Source organism: Quercus suber, unplaced genomic scaffold (assembly GCF_002906115.3).
Source record: "Quercus suber isolate HL8 unplaced genomic scaffold, Cork oak 2.0 scaffold_250, whole genome shotgun sequence".
Taxonomy (NCBI): Eukaryota; Viridiplantae; Streptophyta; class Magnoliopsida; order Fagales; family Fagaceae; genus Quercus; species Quercus suber.
The window spans coordinates 921,766-944,090 of NW_027069706.1; the positions used below are offsets into that span (position 1 = coordinate 921,766).

Sequence of the window (22,325 nt, forward strand, 5' to 3'; positions counted from 1 at the left end):
TTGGAGCAAAGGATTGCTACCCCAGCTCAGCAAAAGTGGTTGGCTAAGCTCTTGGGTTACTTGTTTGTTGTGGAGTACAAAAAGGGGTGTGAAAATAGAGTTGCTGATGGCCTTTCTAGGAAGGTGGATGTTGCTGTGAGGGGTGAGGAGGACCAAGGTTCTCATCCAGCTTCTTTGTGTTTGATTTCCTTCCCTTGTCCTACTTGGATTGATGACTTAAAGGCTAGCTATAGTTCCTCCTGTGAAGTTCAACAGATTCTTATGCAGTTGCAGACTGAGACCAATTGTCCTAAGTCTTTTTCCTTGCATAATGGTCTACTCCTATACAAGGGTAGAGTATTTCTATGGCCTACTTGTGCTTTGAAGCCCAAGGTTCTTCATTTGGTACATGACAGCCCTTTAGGTGGACATGCTGGTTTTCTCAAGTCTTACCATAGGCTAAAGCAAGATTTTTTCTGGCATGGAATGAAAGCTGATTTGAAGCTCCATATTAAGGAATGTGATGTATGTCAACAAATGAAGTCTGAGACCTGCCATCCAGCTGGACTATTACAGCCATTACCCATTCCTGACAAGCCTTGGTCAGCTGTGAGTATGGATTTTATCGATGGTTTACCTCGGTCTCAAAGAATGGATGTCATTATGGTGGTTGTTGATAGGCTTACCAAGTATGTGCATTTCATTGCTCTCTCTCATCCCTACTCTGCAGCTAAGGTTGCTCACTTGTTTGCTCAGCACATTTTTAAGCTTCATGGGCTGCCTACTTCCTTAGTTTCTGATCGAGATCCGGTGTTCACTGCTAAATTTGGGGCAGAATTGATGAGGCTTCAGGGTGTTCAACTTGCAATGTCTACTGCTTACCACCCACAAACGGATGGGCAGACTGAGGTTGTAAACAAAAGTTTAGAGCATTATCTTCGATCATTCTCTGCTGACAGACCTTCAGAGTGGTATGATTGGCTGTATTTGGCGGAGTTTTGGTTTAATACAAATTACCACACTGCAACTAAGCTTACTCCTTTTGAGGCTCTCTATGGCATTGCTCCACCTAGACTGCTGGATTATATTCCAGGCACTACTCAGGTAGCTGCTGTTGACTCTTTGCTTCAGTCAAGACAGCAGATTTTGTCCTTACTCAAGCAGAATTTGGTTGATGCTCAAGCAAGGATGAAACAACAAAGTGATTTGCATAGAACTGAGAGGGAATTTCAGATTGGGGAATGGGTGTACTTAAGACTTCAGCCTTACAAGCAGCAATCTGTAGCTTATAGGGCCTCCCATAAACTATCTCCTCGGTTCTTTGGTCCTTTTAAGATCTTACAGAAGGTTGGACCAGTTGCTTATAGGTTGGACCTCCCTTCTAGTTCTTGTATTCACCCAGTATTCCATGTTTCTTGTTTGAAGGCTAAATTAGGCCACAATTCTGCCCCTCTTCCTAGTTTACCTTCTATCACTTCTCAAGGAATTCTGGCACCTGAACCTGTGGCCATTCTGCAGACCAGGACTATTCAGTTGCGCAGAAGGACTATCACTCAGTTGTTGGTTCAGTGGCATGGCTGTTCATCTGATGATGCCACGTGGGAGGATCTTTTGACACTTCAGCAACAATTCCCCATCTTGAGGGCAAGCTGTTTTGATGGGAGGGTAGTTGTTAGGAACCCGAGCATGTGTGAGGATTATATTGTAGGATATGTTAGTTGTTAGCTGATGAGTTGGCATATGAGCTGGCAAATCAGTTAGTAGAGTTAGTTGTTAGTGAAGAGCTGGCGTGTGAGCTGGCAGATCAGTTAGTAGAGTTAGTTGTTTGGGTTGTTAGTTCTGAGGGAATGCATGGGATGATTTGGGGTATATAATTCTGTAACTAACATTGGAAAAGGATAAGTAAAATCATTCAGTTGCTACTTTCTTGTTCTTGTTTCTCTCTAATCTCTCTCTCCATTTTCTCTGTTTCTGGAGGTTAGTTACCCTCGAAGTAACCATTTTCTTCCTTAATAGTTCTTGGTTCACCAAGAACTTAACAGATTCATTGTAATTCCATTTCAACAATCTTCGATCCATCCTTCAACCAAATTGAAGGATACTTTGTGTTCAAGTGAAAATCACATTACCACAAATCCAATTAACAAATCTTTCAAGGAGATCGAATCAGAGGATCACTCTTTTGTAATTACAGAGAATTGTACCACACATATATTCAATACAAATTCGCATTTGTGACATTATTTTACTTGTTTGACTTATTTCGAACCGAGAAATTTAGTCGTCCACAGCCATTAACACTTATTCACACGCATTTGCAGTTCCTAAGTCAAGTCATTGTGGAGAGATGCTATGGGGCCAAACTGGTTGCCTAATCCAGAACTATTACGGGCCAAAGGTTGACCAGTGAAGTCAAGAATAAGGAATGAGATGGATGGAGTCAAGAATAAGGATTGAGAATAGGGAAGGTGAAGGGAGGATGCAGATTTGATAGAGAGTCAACCCAAGCAGACATGTGGATTATTTCATGTTTTTGGGCATAAATGCAGAAAATGTCTGGAGTGCCATGGCGCTTCCACAAGCGTCCATGTTCCAAACTAGTAGGTGATACATGGCAAAAAGTTCTGGATCAATTAAATAATTATAGTTGATTCTATGTTTATCTAATGTTTACTATCTTGTCTCCTAACGTTATTATTCTATGTTTTTTAGGCATGCTTCTATGGACGACGTTTTTGTTGTACTGACCATCGATCTTATCAAAATTGACTACATTGTATTGGCACAATTAACTTTTTGGTTTTTGCTAAATGTACTTGTAATCTAATTATTCTCTATCCAGTGTACTTGTCTCAAGTTCGTAATTTGAGTAGTACGATTAGAACTACAAATTAAGCCTAGTTGGACATGTTTAGAATGTTGATAGATTGAGAATGCCTTTTGATGTAATTTAAGTGCATTAACATTATAATGCAACTATGTTTATGCAGGCAAAAAACAGTTTCTATAGTTTAGTGCCTATTGAGAACGCCTGTTGATGTAATTTAAGTGCATTTACATTCTCAGCTTCTTTGCCTCTCATCTTTGTTTTTGGTTTACCCTGCTGTAAGTGTGTGTTTTTGTTTTGTCTCTATTTTTGGTTTGCTTGCGTGTTTAAAAAAAAAAAAAAAAAAAATCCCAGTGGAACCCGAGTTTTATAGACTCGAGTTTCACTGAGTGTTTTTTTTTTTTTTTTTTCAAAAACAGGGCATAACTCTCTACCTGAAAACTTGATGTTCTAGAACTTGAGTACTATATGTATCTTGAGTTTGTGAAACTTGATTTTTAGTGGAACTTGAGTATATGGGGTCCGTTTGGATACAATTTATTGTTGCTGAAAATTTATTATTGCTAAAAATACTGTAGCAAAATAATTTTTAAATATATGCGACTAAAGGGTTGTAGAATGTGATCCATGACCAATCGCAGGCTAGAAAGCAAGCCCTAATTTGAGAATGTAGAGTACTGGGTGAGCCTTAGCAAGAAATGGGCTCAATTTGGAATACAATCTTCTGACCCACATGCACTATGATATCTTAGGCCTTGTTAGACGCAACTGCAACTTAACGTGGGCCGGGACCGCTTTGGGATGAGACTCACTGAGTCCCTCTAATTCAAGGAAGAAGGAAAAATCATAATTGAGATTTGGACTCATTTGTATGTGCTTATACCCGTTGGTTTTTTATTTATTTATATATTTATTTTATGTTTTTACTGTATTATTTTATATTTGCATTGTTTTTGTTTTTTATTTTTATTTTTAATTTGCACAAAAAATGAGACGAGAGTAACGGATTAACAGTTTAAAACAAATAAACATACAGATTTAGCACCGGATAATTTTTTTTAAAATCGAAAATTTAGGACCAAATCTGTAAAACATGGAACTACATTTTTATTTAGCTAAAATTTATGAGTTTTTAAATTTTAAATTTTACATATTTATAAGAGTCCAAGTAGGAATGAATTTAAAAGTAGAAAAATTAGAAGTTTAAACCGGAGAAATCCTAAAAATAGTAGTAAATATATATATATATATATATATGATGCCAAACATCAAAATTTTATCCGTACACAAGTCAAATCATTGCAATGCGTTTCTTCACGTCACATAACACGTAAAAAAAAAAAAAAGAAAAAAAAGAGCACGTTAAAGAAGACCACACCGACTCCAAAAACCCAAACACATTTAAAAACCAAATATGAAAACCACAAAAATTCAATCCCTGTCTATTCATACAGATGAGTGAGGTTCCACTGCACAATCCATGACAACTAGGAAACACAGAGATGACAGATTAAGACTCGAACATAACCAAATTATTACAATAAATCATCCAAACAAGCCATCTGTCTTTAGAGGAAACGGATGGCATGACAGACTGAGAATTGTAACCCATTTGCTGGGTTCAATCTCCATTGCCTTCAACTAGAAAAAAGAAAAGAAAAAAAAGCAACTAATAACCCATTAGATTCATGCATAAACATCTTTACTAGTTCACATAGGAAATTAAGGAGGGCGTCGGCCATGGTCAAGACAGCAACTGTCTATCTCCTCACCCCCTTTGTGAAAAGAGAAGGAGAACATGGGGCCATGATACAGCAGTTTAGACAAAAAACATTATATTTTCCAGGTCTGCATGCAACTTGAAAAAATTTGGATCAAGTGATTCTTCTGAAAACAGAGATGATGATGTTGATGATGAAGAAGTGGATGTTGCTGAAGCTGGAGATTGCCCTTCCACCACTGCCTCGTAGTATAGTCGCCCTCTATAGGCAGCAAGGTCAGCATAGTACACCGGTGGGACCAGTGATATAGGTTTAGTGCACCGAGCAAAGGTGAAGCACATGTGGTATATGAGCTTCTGCAATTCATCAGAAGTAAATCCATGCTCGTCCCAGAGGACATAGTAGTGTGTGGGCTTGCTTGTCCCAAGGCTTCCATAGTGGCTACAAAGACAGAAATCAAACTCAAATGGGTGAACAATTGTTGTGTCCACAACCGTGCCAGGAGACACATTGCCTGTGGAACCCCCATCCCTCTCGTTCTCCAGAAATAGACGAGTCTGGTGTCGCTTTTGGGCTACAATAAGTGTGATGACTGGGGACTTCTTGATTTTTTGCAGTGCCATCTTCAGATCTAGCAACTCCTCATTGAGAACCATTTCAAATTGGCCCTCACTTACTCCATCACGAAAGACCACAATATGGTCTGGCAAGACATTATTATTTAGCTGAGCATACAATTGAACAAGCTCCAAGCACATATTTCCAAAATCCAGAATCCTCTCCTTCCGATGTTGTTGTGGGCAGACACGTGCTGCATAGCGATTTGCGGCAGGCCAGTTCATGGTAGCAACAACAGCTGCAATGGATGGACTTGCAAAATCCCTAGCACCAGGATGATTAACGTCAGCCCCCACGAACATTACATGGCCTTCGCCTCCAAAATGGGGGAGCGGATCATTAAGCTCTACATTACAGCCTCCGAGCTTGGCATTCATCTTGGTAGCAAGATTTGCAAAATACTGGTCATTCGCTTTGCAAGTGGACAGACAACACTGCGTCACTATACCAACCTTGGTCTCAGAGATCCACTTCAAATATTTGTAACCAGGATCCCTCCTAGACATCACACAAAGAAGAATTTGTAAATGAGCTTTGCCTTTTTTATAAGCCTCTTCCTTAACACTTTCAAGTAGTTCAAGCAACACATCAACCCTTGAGAGTTTATTCATTGAAGTGCACTTATATATGAGAGGCTCCTCCATGTGGATCCCCAGATTTATGCATCGATTGATAAGCTTTGGAATGAAAAAATCAGGATTCAGCCTCGATTTATAATCATTAGAGCTGAAGTCAATAACACCCCATCGGTCAATTCTTTTGCCTTCCACAACCGATTTTTTAACAAGATTCCACTGGCATTTCTCTTCGTCAACTGTTACCTTTGTCACTTTGCCATTCTGAGCACCTAGCTTCAACACAGGTGGCCCAAGAACACGTCCTCTAACTCTTGTCATGCTTGTGTTTACTTCCATTCCAAAATTTTGAGCTATTCCTCCACTGCCAATGGAACATAACAAATCTAATAATATTAAATAAATAAATAAATAACATCATCACAGCATTATTTAAACTGCATCAAGCGATTTGATGCAATCAATTATTGTAAGGAAATCCATGTCAACTAATGAATCCTAAATCTTTAAATCTTAAGATATAGAATATAAAACATTTTTTTATAAGCTTTGTACTCGGCCAAATGTCTCAAGCTTTTCTATTTTCATCTATCAGAAGATAAGCATGATATAGGAGATACAAGGTTTATCTGCTCCACATTTATTAGTCCAGTAATAGCAGGTTACTTAGTTGTAAATAATCCATTTAGCTCTACATTACTCACACTTCAATCATCATACATGCCTTTCATAGTTGGTGTAGTGACCGAATAATGTCAAAAAGAAAATAATAATGATGCTCAAGTCACTGCTTAGTAATAATTGAAGGTGGCCAGCACGAGTTCATAGTAAAAAAAATACAGTATTGATTTTTTATTATCGGTAACTGTAAGTTATGCATGCATGATGTATGTGGCGGGCTTTGACTCGGGACCTCATCCTTTACTCACATTTGTGAGACGTGGAAGTGCCATTTGAACCAGCACTTATTATTATAAAAAGCTAATAATTATTAAACTCATAATTACAACATGAAAGCCAAGTGCACAATCTGTGAAGTTTTAGGCTTTTAGCCCTTTTCATGGCTAAACTATGGCAAAGAGTAGGCTACTAACAATTTTCTCCATTCTCGAAATGAAAAAAGTGCAAAATTTATATCATTTTAGCATTATTTTCAAGTGCAATCATAGTGAAACAACCACGTACTATTACTGATGTCACTCATGCACCCTAATTTGTTGCTTAAATGCATCAACATATAAAGCAACAATAGAAGTTCCATGCTAATTACATGCTATCAGAATAAAAAGAATGAAGTTTGAATGCACATACCCACAAGGTCCATTTTCTGAGCGTACCACGCTGCATATCTCTCTCTCCCTAACCCTTGGTGGCACTAGTGATAAGTTCTTCAACCTGGTACCCGCATTTCTATCCAAACGCTCCTTTGGATACCTTTGCCCCTCAACTAAGACACAGAACTCCATTGGTACAGCATTTTTTTTATTGGCTTTTCCTAAATCCAAGCAGGGAATATCCTTGTACTTAATATCCTTGTCATATTTCTCCCTGAAATAGTCAACAATTCTAACTTGCCTAGGTGGATTCTGGCCATCTGGGCCTTCCTGACTGAATGAATATTCCTGTGTATTCTCCCTCGTTAACCCCCGAATTATGTATTTCTGTTTGTTTTTCCAATGCGTCACGGTAACTTTCAGTCCCCCCAAAGCATCCTCTACATCTCTCCTAAACCTTTGGAAATTATTTATATCAAAGTTTGGAATATGCTCCCAGAGGAAATCTAGAACTGACATTTTCTTCCGAAATGCCAGAACTGAGGAGTTCACACACTGTGCTAGACCCTGGGACGTGAGCTTTAGGCTATGTTGAAATCCTCTAGATGCTGTGATGCCCCACCCAAGATCATCTCCTTCCCTAGGCTCTCTAGGGTAAAAACTCCGCCCAAAAGGGATCATGTACCTAGATGGATTCTCCCTCATTACAACATCCATTCCTTGTAATACATCTCGGGGGATTGACAAGAGCTGTTCATTTAAGTAATCCTTCAACTTGCCAAACTTGATCTCATTCACAAGATTTATGGTAACTACATATGAATCACCACCCTTCATGTCTTCTCCCGCATGGACTTCCACATTAAATTTTCCAGTAGGCAATGGTACAACACTGAATATGTTCTTCTCACCATCATATACAGTCTTTGACAAGGGAAATTGTTCAGGATCATCAGAAGATAATTTGTTTCTAATTTCTGAAAGAACAGATTTTGATATTCTCACAGGTCGACCATTCTTGGGGGGCACCGCCAGTTGGACATCAACAACATAGTGCATTATAGTAGTATTTGGGTTGAATTTTACAGGAAAATGATTGGCGCGAAGTCCAACAGTCCGTATAGCAAGCTCGCCTCCTTTGTCAGGTCGTTTTACAGGGATAATCTTACGTGAATCTTCTGAAATTTCTTTTAATTTCAATTTTTCAACAACAGGATCTGTAGAAGGGGGAAAATGTTGTTAATCACTGTGGCTGCTAAGAATATTGAATTCAAATTTCTCTGTTTTATGCAATAGAAAACATTTCTGTTGGTACATGAGATCAAGAAATTGACCATAGGATGAAAATTTTCAAATACAGAAAGAAGATTGTACAACAGAAAAATAAACACAGACATTATTACCAAAGGTACACATAGCGCTGCAAATGACGTTGTATCTATATATAAAAAGAGTCTATACGTAAAGCTACAGGGACATGGTGGGCGTAAGTTTGGTTTATTCAATTCTCACTGTTTCATTGGTTTTTTTTTTTTTCTTTTTTTTTTTTTTGGGAGGGGGACATGGATTTGGTCTATTCAATTCTCACTGTTTCACTAGCTTTATTTATTTATTTATTTCTTTTCTTCTTCTTTTTTTTGGCTAACATCACCAATTGAACAAGCTTTTTATTTATTTTTTAATGTATATATGAGCTGTAACCTTAAAAAAAAATTAACACAACAAATAGCCATAATATTTTCACAAATTTTGAGGTGTTAATTCTTTATAGGCCAAAATAAATAATAAAATATCATACTGGAATCAACTATAACTAAAAATAAAGGTATTATGAAGAAAAAAGTGTGACATCCGCAACATTTTTAGAACATTTTCATAACAAGTAAATTATTATTGGTTATAATTTAAACTTAACAATTAAATTACTTTTTTGTTTACCAACAAAACCCGTAATACCTATTACTTAAGATTAGTTGTAAAAACGTTATAGATATAGCATTTCTCTTGCAAAAATATTAAGATATTTTGTTGTCGTTATAATTTTTTCACAACTGTTAAAGTGTCAATTCTTTACGAGACAAAAAAATATAACAAAATTATAAAGATATTATGAAAATATTGTACTTTATGTTGTGTTTCTTTTTTTTTTTTTTGGTTTGGTCAACTTTGTTGAGCCGAAATTCACTATTTCACATATATTTTCCTTGGGTTGATTTTTTGTATTTTTATTTTTATGTACCATCTTAAGTAAAAACCATAAAAAAAAAAAAAAAAAAAAAACTTAGGATAAAAACACTTTTCATCCTTCATGCGTGTAGCAGTTCACAATTCCTCCTTAAACTTTAAAATAAAGCAATTTTTCCCATAATATTTTGGAAAATAACAAATATGTCATATTGTTATTCTTTTAGTTAAACTCTAATGAAAGCTTATGATTTTTAAAATATTACATCGTGTAATGTCTAAAATAGTTCCACTAAATTTTAATATTCTAAAAATGTTCTTCACATATTTTGAATTTAGTTGGTACTAATGCTTAGAAAGTTGGAATGGTGATATAAGGTGATTCAATGACTCGTCTTTTTGTTTTGTTTTGTTTTTTCTTTCTTTCTTGTTTCTTTTCTTGCCTATATGAGTGTTCATTAAAAACTAAGTAAGCTAAATATTGCACCTAAACTTGTATATAAAGAAGAAAGTATGAATGAAAAAAGTTTCATTGTGTATGGTTAAAGGTATTTGATGAAAAGTTTCAATTGTAGCATATATATGACATCATTCATTATGAAAATATAAATACAGTGACAATGTCTTAGCAAAACTCAGTTGCTTTTTGTTGGAAAGTGATGATATTCATTATCATTCTTAAAGTTTTTAGTGTGGATAGTACCTTTAGCAAATAAGTACTAAGAAATTATTATAGTAAAATAGTTATTTATATGTTAAATAGCTACCCCAATTTTATGTATGATCAAAATTTTTATATCAATGAGATTAACTTTGTATGACATACATTTTTATATATATAGTTTTATACTTCTATAAATGATGTAGCACATGCCTTGCACAAGCCACCCTAACTAGTCTATATAAAAAGTGTCAATGTCTATATCTACAGTGCTTTGGTTTGGTTAAGTCAAGTTTTTGTCTATTTTCTAAGCCAAAACGGTGTGCTTTGTTTTAAAAAAGCAAAAAGCCACAATTTAACAAAACAAAACTTGATATAGAGCAAAGACACTTCTACAGTGTTTTTGGCCTTTGGTGAGCATAAACTCACCGTTTCACAAGAGCTGGCCTTCTTTCTTTCTTTTTCTTTTTTAATTATTTTTTTAAAACATATTTACCATTCATACCACTTTTCTTACTCATTTCAGTTTTTCCTCTTTTAAATATTTATATGTGGTGATAGTGATAGAGTGTTTTGGTTTAAGAGTTGTTCAATTCCCACTGATACACTTGCCTTCTTCTTCTCCTCTTATTTTTATTTTATTATTATTATTTTTTTGTGGTAATACCATCCGTTGAACTTGTTTATATAATAATAATAATATATTAACACAACAAATTGCCACAATATTTCCACAATTGTTGAGATATTAATTCTTTATATGTTAGAATAAAATAATAAAATATCATATTGGAACTAATTACAACTAAAAATAAAGGTATTATGAAAAAAAGTGCTACATTTACAACATTTTTCATAATATTTTCATAACAAATCTTAGATAGTAAATTGTTATTTTAATTTAAACTTACCAATGAATTTACTTTTTTTTCCACCAATAACAACTTGTAACAACCTACTATTTATGATTTGTAATAAAAATGTTGTGAACATAAAATTTCTATTATGAAAATGTTAAGACATTTTGTTGTCGTCACAATATTTTCACAACTGCTAGATATCAAATCTTTATAAGTCAAAGTAAAATATAACAAAATTATAAAGGTATTATGAAAATATTGTCATTCTTTGTGTTTTTGGATTTTTTTTTTATTAGTCAATTTTTGTTGAGCCAAAATTCACTGTTTCACATACAATTTTCTTGGGTTAAATTTTTATATTTTGTAATTTTTTTTCTTTATGCACTATTTTTAGTAAAAACACATAGTTTTACACAAACACACACAAAAACAAAAACTTAGGATTAAAACACTTTTCATCTTTTTATGTTTGTATAGTTCACAATTCATCCTTAAACTTTAAAATCAAGTAATTCTCCCTTAATATTTTGGAAAAAAACAAATATGTCATATTATTGTTCTTTAATTAAACCCAAATTTTACTCAAAAAAAAAAAAAAAAAACCCAAATGAAAGCTTATAATTATTTCCAAGATGGTTGTCCCAATTTTACTTCAAAAAAAAAAAAAAAAAAAAGGCAGAGAAGAGAAGAGTTCCAGATCTAATACCGGCGACAGGAGCAGGAGGAAGAGGAGGCTGAGAAGGAATAGATGGGGCAGTGTGTCCCACTTCCACCCACTTATTATCACCCTGACCTCTCACTACTCTTCCTCCACTACTACCGCTACCACTACCACTACCACCACCAACCTTGCTGGCCCAGCTCGACCCCTCAGACGTGGGACCCTCCCATTGACTCCCCGGAGGACCACCAGCACCAACACCCACATGTGGATGTGGCCGTGGCTGTGGGTGTCTTGGTCTTGGTGGTGGTTGTTGATCCGACCACACCTGAGTTGCACCATGCCCAGGAGGACCCCTCCCTCTTCCCCTACCAGCTCCTTCTCCAGCAGCACTTCCTCTAGCACCACCTCTTCCACCTCTATCTCCTCCGCCTCTACCTCTACCTTTTCCTCTTCCTCTGTACCCACAACAAGCTTCTCTGTCCATTATATCTCGGGTGCGAACTTCGGACTCACAAAACTTGCTTCGCTTGCCCCACTCAGTAAGGAATCACAAACCAAACAACGCTGCTTTGATTTTGATTTAGAGAAGTGAAATTAACGAAATGAGTTTACGTGTTTAGGACTGCATGCTATATGCTATAATAACTAAAATTGAGAAAAGACGGAATTACCATTTTTGGCATTTGCTTCTTGTAGAAGGAAACGACATTTTGGAATCAATTTAAAACCACAGCTGTTTACTTTTACAAAATGTCAAAAGGCTTAGAGGACACGAAAGAAAAAGAAAAAGAGGAGTCGGCGGGAAAATCTCTAAGTTTTTAGTTCTAGAGTTCTAATTCTAGAAATTTCCAAAAGCTTTTATGTAACAGATGAACATGGGACGGAAAGTAACATATGTCTCTCTGTGGGTCCCACACCCACACCTACGCCTACATCCTTTAATTTTTTTCTTTTCTTTTCCTCCCACCAGGCCAAATACGCGCATATTAAAGGCTTTCATTTTTTTACGTCATCTCACATTTTGAGACATTATCTCTTGTTTTTGTCCTTACGTATCTTTAAATAATAGTTTTTAATTTTTTTTAAAAATATGTGTGAACGTAAAAGTGTATAAAAATATGTATAATGTTGTTTAAAAAACTGAAAATATGTATTTAAAATAATGTACCAAACAACCTCTTCCCTATCCATAGTTCACTCTTTTAAAAAATATTTTTACTTTTCTCTATTCTTTCCATTTTTTCACCCCCTTCATATAGCCTGCAAAGTAACCCTTTCTCATTTTCTTTAAAAAAATATATATTAATAGTTTCTTGAAAAACAAACAACAGTAAAATCAAAACAAAACCAAAGCAAAAAAATCAGCATTAATCTAGTATAGTCAAACAAAAATGAGCATCACAACCATCCCCATCTACTCAAAATCAAACCTTTCTTAGTACACTATAAATACCTTTCAAGCCACTAACATTATTTATTTAGCTTTTACTAATCCTATCCGTTCATCTTCGGCCCTTTGGAGCAATCCCATTGGTGTTGTTATTTGTTAAATCACTAAAAATGTTATTTTAGCACCTCAAATAACAAAAATCATACTACATCCTAACTGTTATATCTTTAAAAAATTGCCAATATGCTACAATAAACTACTACTAAGATTCGCTACTAAGAAACTGCTACGGTAAATTGCTAATGGAATGATATGTTGAGTGCAAAAATCAAACCATCGGTTATAAATCAAGTTTCAAAAGACAAAATTGGAGTGAAAATTTGTAAAACATTTTGGCGCATAAGAAATGGTGATTTTCACGATGATCAGATTGTCAACTCTATAAAAGTAAAATTCAGATGCTGTGGTCCGGCCAATTATGAGTACAAGTTCATTTCTTAATTTTTCTCTTTTGACTGAACGGTACTGAGTCTCCATATGAGTTAATTTTTTTAGGAATAGTCTAGAACCAAGTAACTTTTCACAACTTCTTATTATAATTATGACGTGACATAGTGTGACAGGTAAAGAAAAAATAGTGAGTTCACTTGTAAGTCATAGTTAACCACACAAAATTTACCATGCATATCAGTGTTGTGACAAAAAAATTGTGAAATAATTTGTGATCCTAAAACTACTTATTTCTTAATAAAATAAGTTTGAAAGATTGTGAAATCCATGTCGTAAACCACGAGTTTGAGAAAAGACTCTTAAATCAATCATGTCATCGACAAAAAAGATATCCTAGTTCAATAGGAATTGTGATTTGTGAGAGATGCGGTTCAATGATCTGTTTTGCCACCTTTTCCACCGTGTTAGCACTCTACAAGATTAATTTATTTATTTTTCTGCTCTGTTTGTCACTTTGCTTTTTTTGCCTTTTTCCACACTGAACGTACCAACCAAGCTGTCTTTTTACAAGCTTACATCTAGCTCAATGTGTCACCAATGTATAGCTTGTATTTAATTGTTGCTGTTTTTGCTATGATTGAATGAAGGTTTTGATTTCCCCAAAAAAATAAACCTATTACTGGGGACAAATTCACTAGCTAGTATGGTCATATACCCAAATTGTTGTTGAGGTTTGATCAAGATTTGACGAGGTTTAACTGAACTCGATTAGTTCAAGTGGATGTTAGAGCAATTGAATCAATCAATGCAAAATAGAAAAATGTATCAATTTTACACGTTCAGCTTTCAAAATTACCCACATCAGTCAAGTTAAAATGTGTAAATTTGCAAAATTATTACAGTAAATGTGTAAATTTATATTGACACTATTTACTTTGTATATAATTTTCTTTGCATATCCCGAGGCTGAAAGAAAAGAATGGTTGATAGTTATTGTGTGTGAAGAAAGAGAAATAATTAAAATAATCAAGAAAAAATAATATTTTAATATAATATAATGTAAAATAGATAATTTGAAGTATGGTATTTTCAAAATAAGTATGTAAAAAATTATTTTTTCACGTTTGGCTCACTACTACAGTAATTGCTACAAGTAACATTTTACTGTAGCAGTAAGCCAAAAAAATTTAACTTTGGCACCATTGATGTAGGAGTGTTTTGCTAATTTGAGGTGCTGTGTCATGATACTATAGCGTGTTGCTAAAACTTAAAATAAATTTCTAATTCAATGATTCAACCTCTCTCTCTCTCTCTCTCTCTCTCTCTCTCACACACACACACACACACACACACACATTTTAATAAAACAATCGTCTAATGATTTGGGATCAATTATGTCATGATCATGCTGATCCTAATTGGGAACATTACAACAAAGTTGATTTTTTTTTTTCGACGGTCAAAACCCTTGAAAAAAGCATTAAAAGACCTCAAAAGATATTATTTTGAGGGTTTAACTGACTCTTGATGACCTTTGAGACAAATTTTCTCGAAAAGGAAATTTCTATGGCCTTTGTGATCCTTGAAACTGAAATTTCAAGAGCCTACCTGACCCTCGAAACAAATGTTTCTTGTATAAATAGATCATGAGTGACTTGTTCGATTCAAATGACTCAGTCAAATCGGCCCATAGGTAGATCAGTCCAAACAAGGACACAACCAAGGTGCTAGGATCGGAAAGGGAGGAAGTCAAGGGTGAATTTGAGCCATTTGTTGTGGTTGTTTGGGTTTTTACAGTGGTCGACTGGTTGTTGTGATTAGTGGTTTTGGTGGCTGGTTGTGCAATTGGTGATTAGCTTGTGTAATTGCTCTCTGTAAGTGTGTGTGTGTGTGTGTGTGTGTGTGTGGGAATGGGTGTTCAATGGTTGTGGGTATGGTGTTTGTGGGTTTTTTTACCTAATTGTTTAAAATTATTTATATTATTTTAACTAGTCGTTAACCTGTGCGATGCACAGGAAAGCTATTGACTATGAAAAAGAAAAAAAAAATCCAACAATGAGTAAAGAATTTAAATTTATCTCATCATAGTCATAAGAGTAGTTTTAAGACCATATTATTTTACAACTTTTTGCCACAACTTTGACGTGGCAGTGGTAGAATGTTGTTTATGCACGAAAAATTATTTATAATAAAATTTAAGAAATTTAGAAATAGAAAATTGGGTTAATAATATGCATATTATAGACATTTTGCTAGTTAGTATTTTTTTTTTTAAATGAAGAAATATTTAACTTTTATACTTTTCTCAATCCTACTTAGTCATAATAATATCAATATAGACAATTCAAAATATGAAACAATATTAAAATTATAACACCTAATTCCATTATCTTTTATGTTGAATCCAAACAAATAATCAATCAACCAAAAATCATAGCTTTAATTAAGAAAACAAAAAATCACATGAAGCCAAATAAAAAGCATTTAAGGTAAAGAATTAAGATCAACCTACTAAGACGCAAATACCAAAAACCCTAAGACTTGAAACTTCCAAATTTATAGAATCCCCAAATTCTACTTCAAAACCAAATAAAACCCTTCAAATTCAACAAATTTATATATAACATACCAAATAAAAATTTATCCATGGGCTGGAAGACATAGGTTGTAGTTTTGATTTTTCTTCAAAAAATTAGAGATGCTTCATATGACATATACAATATAAAATAATTAGTAGAAATTTCAACCCAGAAACCAAACACACGAAAACAATGTCAATATAAATATGGAAATTAACCCAAATACTGAAAAGAAAATCAATTTTAAATATAAAAAAAGAATAAGATAGAAAGAAAAACTCAAGCTCATACGAAAGCAAATAAAAAATTTGACATAAAAGATAAAATTTACTAATAACAATATAAACAAATATCCACATATGTTGAATTGAAATTCATTAATAATAAACAATATAAACAAATTCAACATAAAATTCATTAATCAAAGAGGCAATCACCTTTCATCCCGATGGAAGGACCCTATTCTCTAGTTGGAAGATAGTTTGAAGATTTGGAATGTCATTGTCATGTGGTTTAATGAAATTGTATGAAGATGGTACCTAAACATCACATACATACATGCTTGGAAATTATAGGTTTACTCATGGGGCCGTTAATTTGTCATGATGTTGTTGATATGGGATGGTCAACACTTGGTGACCAATGCATTAATGACGAAAAACTCTTGGCTTGCTCATACTATCGCAATTTTTTGGAGTTTGGGTAGCAGATGAATTGGTGCTTTCTGATCGAACCAAATGGCCCCTTAACCTTCACAACTCCACATTGCAAATATATCAGCACGGTTCTTAAATCAAATAAAAGACCAGTTCGGTGAGGGAGATCCATCTCACATTGCAAACAACCATAAAGCTATGGCATGTGTTTCTTTTCCTATTAAATATTATTTATCAATGAATAGCTCCTAATTTTAATGGGCCCAAAAGTGTGTAAAAGCTTGAAAATTAAAAGCAAGAAATTCCAAAAGCATGAGTTAAGCTTGAAAATTAAAAGCAAGAAATTCCAAAAGCATGAGTTTAGTCGTTAGAGAGACATGTTCTAGAATCTTCTTTCCTACTGGACCTCTTTATTGTAGTGTGAGCAGCACTTGGTTAACACTACATATTGGACTCCCTATACCCCTAAACAAAAGACCCAAAAAATTGAAGCCACAAATTAGAAACACATACCCACAGTGGTAGACTTGGCTTGGCAGCAGGCTGAGGCGCTATAGTAGCATCATTCAGTTTAGAGTTTGGACTCAGGGTTTGTTTTCTCCATTTGGTTTATATGGTCGGGTTGTTGAAGGGTACTTAGGGTTTGTTTTCTCCGTCTGGTTTATATATATATATATATATATATGATAATGATGAGTTTGAGTTTAAATTGGACTTGTTAGAGAGATAGAGTTTCACTCCTTATTAAGTTTGTACTAAACAAAAATAATTTTGTTTTAAAAAAATGATAATGATTTATTTTTTAAATATTATACTGACGTGGAAAATTATGAGAGTTTCAGAGGTTTCGGTTTTATATATATATATATATATAGATGGGTTTGTATGTTAAAACAAGAGATTAAATGTAAAGTGTATTGTTAAGTGATATGTTAAAAATAGATCAAATAGATTTTTAAAATGTTAAATGCTAAATTTTGTTAGCACAACATATGTGAATGCCCTTAAGTTTTTCTTTCCTCGTATACAATTTAATCCTGTAGTAGCGAACCTTCAGACGTCGGACATTGACCTCAATTGGTATCCTTATTGCTAATTTATTTCTCTCTAGCCACATGGCAGCCCTTTATGCATCAACTCATTAGAAGGGCACGCCCACATAAGAATTGGGCATTCTTAAATTAAAAGCCCAAAGACTAGGCTAGCTGCCTAATGAATTTAAGGGCCCATGGCCAATTTTTATCTTTAAATCATTGGGTATTAAAATCAGAAGATATAAAAATTGGGCTAGATGATCCATATTCAATTTTTTATTTTTTATTTTGGGACCTTTGCTCACATTCTCTCTCTTTCTATGGGTTTAACTCCACAATGTCAAGGACCACAACCAATAAATTTGTTAGAATTGTGGTATTCAGTCTGTTTCCTACTTACCTTAGTTATAACATGAAATCCTATTTATATTGAATTTTGGTGTCACATTATTAAATTTTATTACCTGATTTTTAGCTATCAAGATAATTGTGGAGTTAAAAAAAAAAAAAAAAAAAAAAAAAGGTTCTAGTTCCAAAGGACCAAATAGATTAGCTATCAAGATAATTGTGGAGTTAAAAAAAAAAAAAAAAAAAAAAAAGGGTTCTAGTTCCAAAGGACCAAATAGAACATAATGGACCGTATAGGACCAAAGTTGACCGAATATGATCAAATTGGATTGGATAAGACCAAATGGACCGAATGGCTTGAATAGGATGAAATTAGACCATAATAGCCTGAATAAGACCTAGTGGACTGAATATAACCAAAACAAATAGAAAGGACCAAAGTGGACAGAATGGACCAAATATGACTAATTTGGACTGATTAGGACCAAATTGGACTAAATAAGACCTAATGGACTGAATAGGACCAAAATGGACCGAATAAGACCGCAGTGGACTAAATAAGACCAAAGTAAACAAAATGGACCAAATAGAACCAGTGGACAGAATATAACCAAATTGGACTGAATGAAACCAAAGTGGACCGAATAGGACTAAAGTGGACATAATGGACGAAACTGGACTGAATAAAACCAAAGTGGACCGAATAGAACCAAATTGGACAGAATTAGACCAAAGTAGACTGAATTGAATCAAATAGGACTGAAGTAGACTGTAGTACACAACAGAAATATAAGAAAAACACGTTTGTAATTGTAAAATTTGGTTTAAAAATCAAATAAGTAAAATAATGATGTTGTAAAGCCGTCAAAGTGAGGTAGCAAATTTAGATATAAAATATATATATATATATATATAATTAATTAATTCTTATTTAAACATGCAATTCATGCATCATAAATAAATATAGGACATTTAATGTTTGGCACCTTGTTGTGAATATGGGTTTTGATGTATTTGACATAATAAAAAAGGGTGCACACAGTTGTTATTGTAGTTGAGTTTCTAGCATGGGCTCTACGCATATTTGGCATGTGAAGATTGGATGATCTTCTTGTAGGTCATTTTGTTTGGGCAAGGTAATTCTACCATCATTGCTCACTATAAAATTTTCATACTTGACATGAAATATTATAATTGGTGCATAAATGTTATAAGTTCTAAGTTCATATAAAATGATAGGCCAAAAATGTATTAACCCATTTGGTAAACTAATCAATTAATTATCCAATTTAATTAATTAAGTCAATTTAACATGCAATAGTGTGGTAGCACAAACAAATCACTTGTGTCAAACTTACAAATCACCAAATAACTAAATGCAACGGAAAATAAGTTTGACACAAGTGATTTGTTTACGAATGGGAAAAACCATCGAGGCAAAATCCCACCGGGTGAATTTAAGGTCACCACTCTCAAGAATCTACTATTATAAAAAACAAGCGGTTACAAGTAAAAAGAATCCTAGTTCCTAATACCAACCTACAGTTGAACCCTTACCCCAATACACAATTGGACTTGTATTGTAGCAGCAATCTCTCTGTTCAATGCACGAATCCTAGTATGTGACTAACCAATGATGCACGGATCCTAGTACGTGACTAACACACCAACTTGAGGAAGATGTTGGCTGCAAAGTTCTTCAGTTCATCCAACAATGAAGATTAGGAAGCTCCTTGGTCACAAAACCCTTGGCATAAAGACGCAGTAGCTTCTACAGAGAATATGATAAACTAGAGCAATTTCTGTCTCCGGTCACAATATGCATGTATTATTCTTTCACAACACCTTGCATCCTTTTTTATGGCTCTTAAAATAATTCTTATATACGTCTAGGGCTATGAGAAAAGAAACCCTACACAAATACTCAAGGATATTCATGTAATCAGATTTAGAAAACCTGATTTCATAATTCTAGATTGATACAGCTTGAGTCGAGCTTTTGTCGAGCTTCAACATTAAATCTCGATAGAAGTCTTTCTATCGAGATTGCTATCGAGCTTTAATAAATAGCACTTCCTTCACATGTTTCTTGGTCAGATTTGCATGGCTTCAATACTAAACTTGATCACTTGTTTCTTGAAATACTAAACACATCTTAGATCTACGCAATTACAAGTAAAGTGTTTTTTGTCAAAGGATTAGCCAATTACATCAAATATAACCCTAACATAAAAGTAACATTACTTCAAGCATATCTTATCACTTTTATAAATTTTTTATCCTTACATTCATTTAAAGATATACGTGTGAGAGACTGCAAAAATTTAGGGCCTCTCTAAAAAGAGATTTGGGTGCTTGTAAGGGCACCTCTCTTTTGAGTAGTGGTGTGGAGTCGCCACTTATTTTTTATACAAAAAAATAAGAAAAAAATAAATATAATTACATGTTCCAAATACTTCGAATATCATTGATTGAATAAAAAATATACAATTTTGGTAAATTAACCTTACAAGGCTTTGAGTCCTAATTACAATCTATGCAAAAGAATACAAAGCTTTGATCCTAGTTACAATCTACTAAAATTAACAGACAAAACACTAATCTACCTATCCAAAAATCCTAAGCTTAGGAGCTAGGTTATGGAATGGGAAGGTGTTAGGCACCCATTCCACCTAGACAAAGTCTGGTTTTCTAAACTTTAATGACTAGTATACCCTTTTTGCATGATATTGAATGATATGTTGAACACACATGACAGACACTTGACAAAAATTAATTTAAATAAATCTGCCTTATGAATATGTCATCTTTTTAAAGAAAATTTAGATCTGTTATGAAAATTAAAAAAATAAGACTTGGTTTGTAAAAAAAAAAAAAAATTAGATTTGTTTTTTGTAAAAGAAAAAAAAAAGATTTTGTTAAAAAGAATCAAATTTGTTTTTTTTGTGTGAAGTTTTAAAAAAAAAAGTGATTTTATCAAGAAAAATAAGATCTATTTTTAAAAGAAAAAAATAAGATTTGATTTGTAAAAAAAATCAAATCTGCTTCTAAAAGTTAAAATCAAATCTGTATTTAATGAAAATACAGATTAGTTTTGAGTTTAGAAAAAAAATTAAATATGTATTTAATGAAAATACAAATCAGTTTTGAGTTTAGAAAAAATCAGATTTGTATTTAATGAAAATATAGATCAGTTTTGAGTTAAAAAAAATTAGATATATTTAATGAAAATACAGATCATTTTGAATCTTCATAAAAGAATTTTATTAATCATTGCAGATTTTGAAATCAAAAAGAAAGAATTGAAATAAACAATCATCTAAGGTATCTAAGCATGGCAATTACATATTAAGAATAAGACATAATAAAATATACTAAACATATTCATGCATCAAACAAAAACATACTAATTAATGGAAGAAGAAAAGAAAGAAGAAAAACTAAATACCTCTTGCGTGAGTGTGCTTTTTTAATGAAAGAATATTTTAGAAATCAAAGAAATTTGTTCACCTCTTTGAGGTCTAAAACACTTTACTAACGAAAAAGAAGTTCCCAAATTAAGCAAAAGCCTCTAAAACGTCTTTAACGTAAGGGGAATTGAAAAGTCAGAAGAGAAGAGCCCTTCTTTTTTCTTTTTTCTTTTTTTTTTTTTTTTTTTTGAGAAACCAAACCCGAAAGTTGGGCTAGGCTTTTATTGAAACTCTATAAATAATCAAGAAACATCATATAAAACCAAACAGGCTATGTCCTTAGGATAGTCTTCCAACCAAACTTGCAAATCAAGACCTAACTTAGCACGTTTAGCCAGTGCATCTGCTACTCTACTACATGACTGATTAGCATAACAAAATTCAAAAGAAGAGAAGAGGGCAGCTTGAGCTAGGATGTCACCAATAACATGACCATATGAGGATTGTTTTGTTATGCCAGTTGTGATTGCGTTGATAACCACTGCTGCATCACCTTCGAAAGTCACTTCATGGAGGCCAATCTCAGCAGCGAACTGCACAGCACGTCTACAGGCTAGAGCTTCGACTGTTGGCACTGAATGGGAAAGTGGAACATGCATCGATAAGGCACCAATGACCACACCGTTGACATCGTGGATGATCACTCCCAGGCCAGCTGTGTCGTTGTGCTTGAACAAAGCTACATCAAAGTTGGCTTTATATCTTGTCTGGTTTGGAGCTGTCCATTTTTCTTGGATTGGAACTAGAATCTGAACTGCGACAGGGTCTTCATCATAAGCTTCAAGGAAGTCATGTAGGAGTCTGCCAGCCTCAGGAAAAATTTGATTCAATGGCTGAGTTAGGCGTCCAAGGCGTATTGAGTTTCTTCGAGTACAGAGCATCCAAGCTATGATGGAAAATATTTCCACTCTATAGTCCTCCCTAACCTGCAAAAAACTTGAGAAAAGGTTAGTAACATCCCCCGGAAGGGGGGAGATCGAGTGTTGTGCCCAACTAAGCTCTTTCCACATGTTGGCTACCCCTGTACAACCCTAC

General features: G+C 34.0%; 2 protein-coding genes across 2 annotated transcripts; both read right to left on the reverse strand.

Annotated features, from left to right (window-relative positions):
* Window positions 1–4,212: 4,212 nt before the first annotated feature.
* LOC112028144 (protein argonaute 2) lies at window positions 4,213–8,121 on the reverse strand. The gene is made up of 2 exons (XM_024060798.2): window positions 7,032–8,121; window positions 4,213–6,084 (listed from the first exon to the last, which is right to left on the reverse strand). The coding sequence occupies exons 1-2, from the start codon at window positions 8,051–8,053 to the stop codon at window positions 4,626–4,628; spliced, it is 2,481 nt and encodes an 826-aa protein (XP_023916566.2). The 5' UTR covers window positions 8,054–8,121; the 3' UTR covers window positions 4,213–4,625.
* A 2,751-nt stretch (window positions 8,122–10,872) lies between these two features.
* On the reverse strand, window positions 10,873–11,847 carry LOC136070661 (protein argonaute 2-like). The gene is made up of 2 exons (XM_065780895.1): window positions 11,406–11,847; window positions 10,873–10,889 (listed from the first exon to the last, which is right to left on the reverse strand). The coding sequence occupies exons 1-2, from the start codon at window positions 11,845–11,847 to the stop codon at window positions 10,873–10,875; spliced, it is 459 nt and encodes a 152-aa protein (XP_065636967.1).
* Between the last annotated feature and the right edge of the window lie 10,478 nt (window positions 11,848–22,325).

Coding starts and splice junctions, on each gene's coding strand:
- LOC112028144 (XM_024060798.2), bottom strand. CDS start 8,053: ATGCACTATGTTGTTGATGTCCAACTGGCGGTGCCCCCCAAGAATGGT. Junction 6,085..7,031: donor TCAGAAAATGGACCTTGTGG/GTATGTGCATTC, acceptor TTCCATTGGCAG/TGGAGGAATAGCTCAAAATT.
- LOC136070661 (XM_065780895.1), bottom strand. CDS start 11,847: ATGGACAGAGAAGCTTGTTGTGGGTACAGAGGAAGAGGAAAAGGTAGA.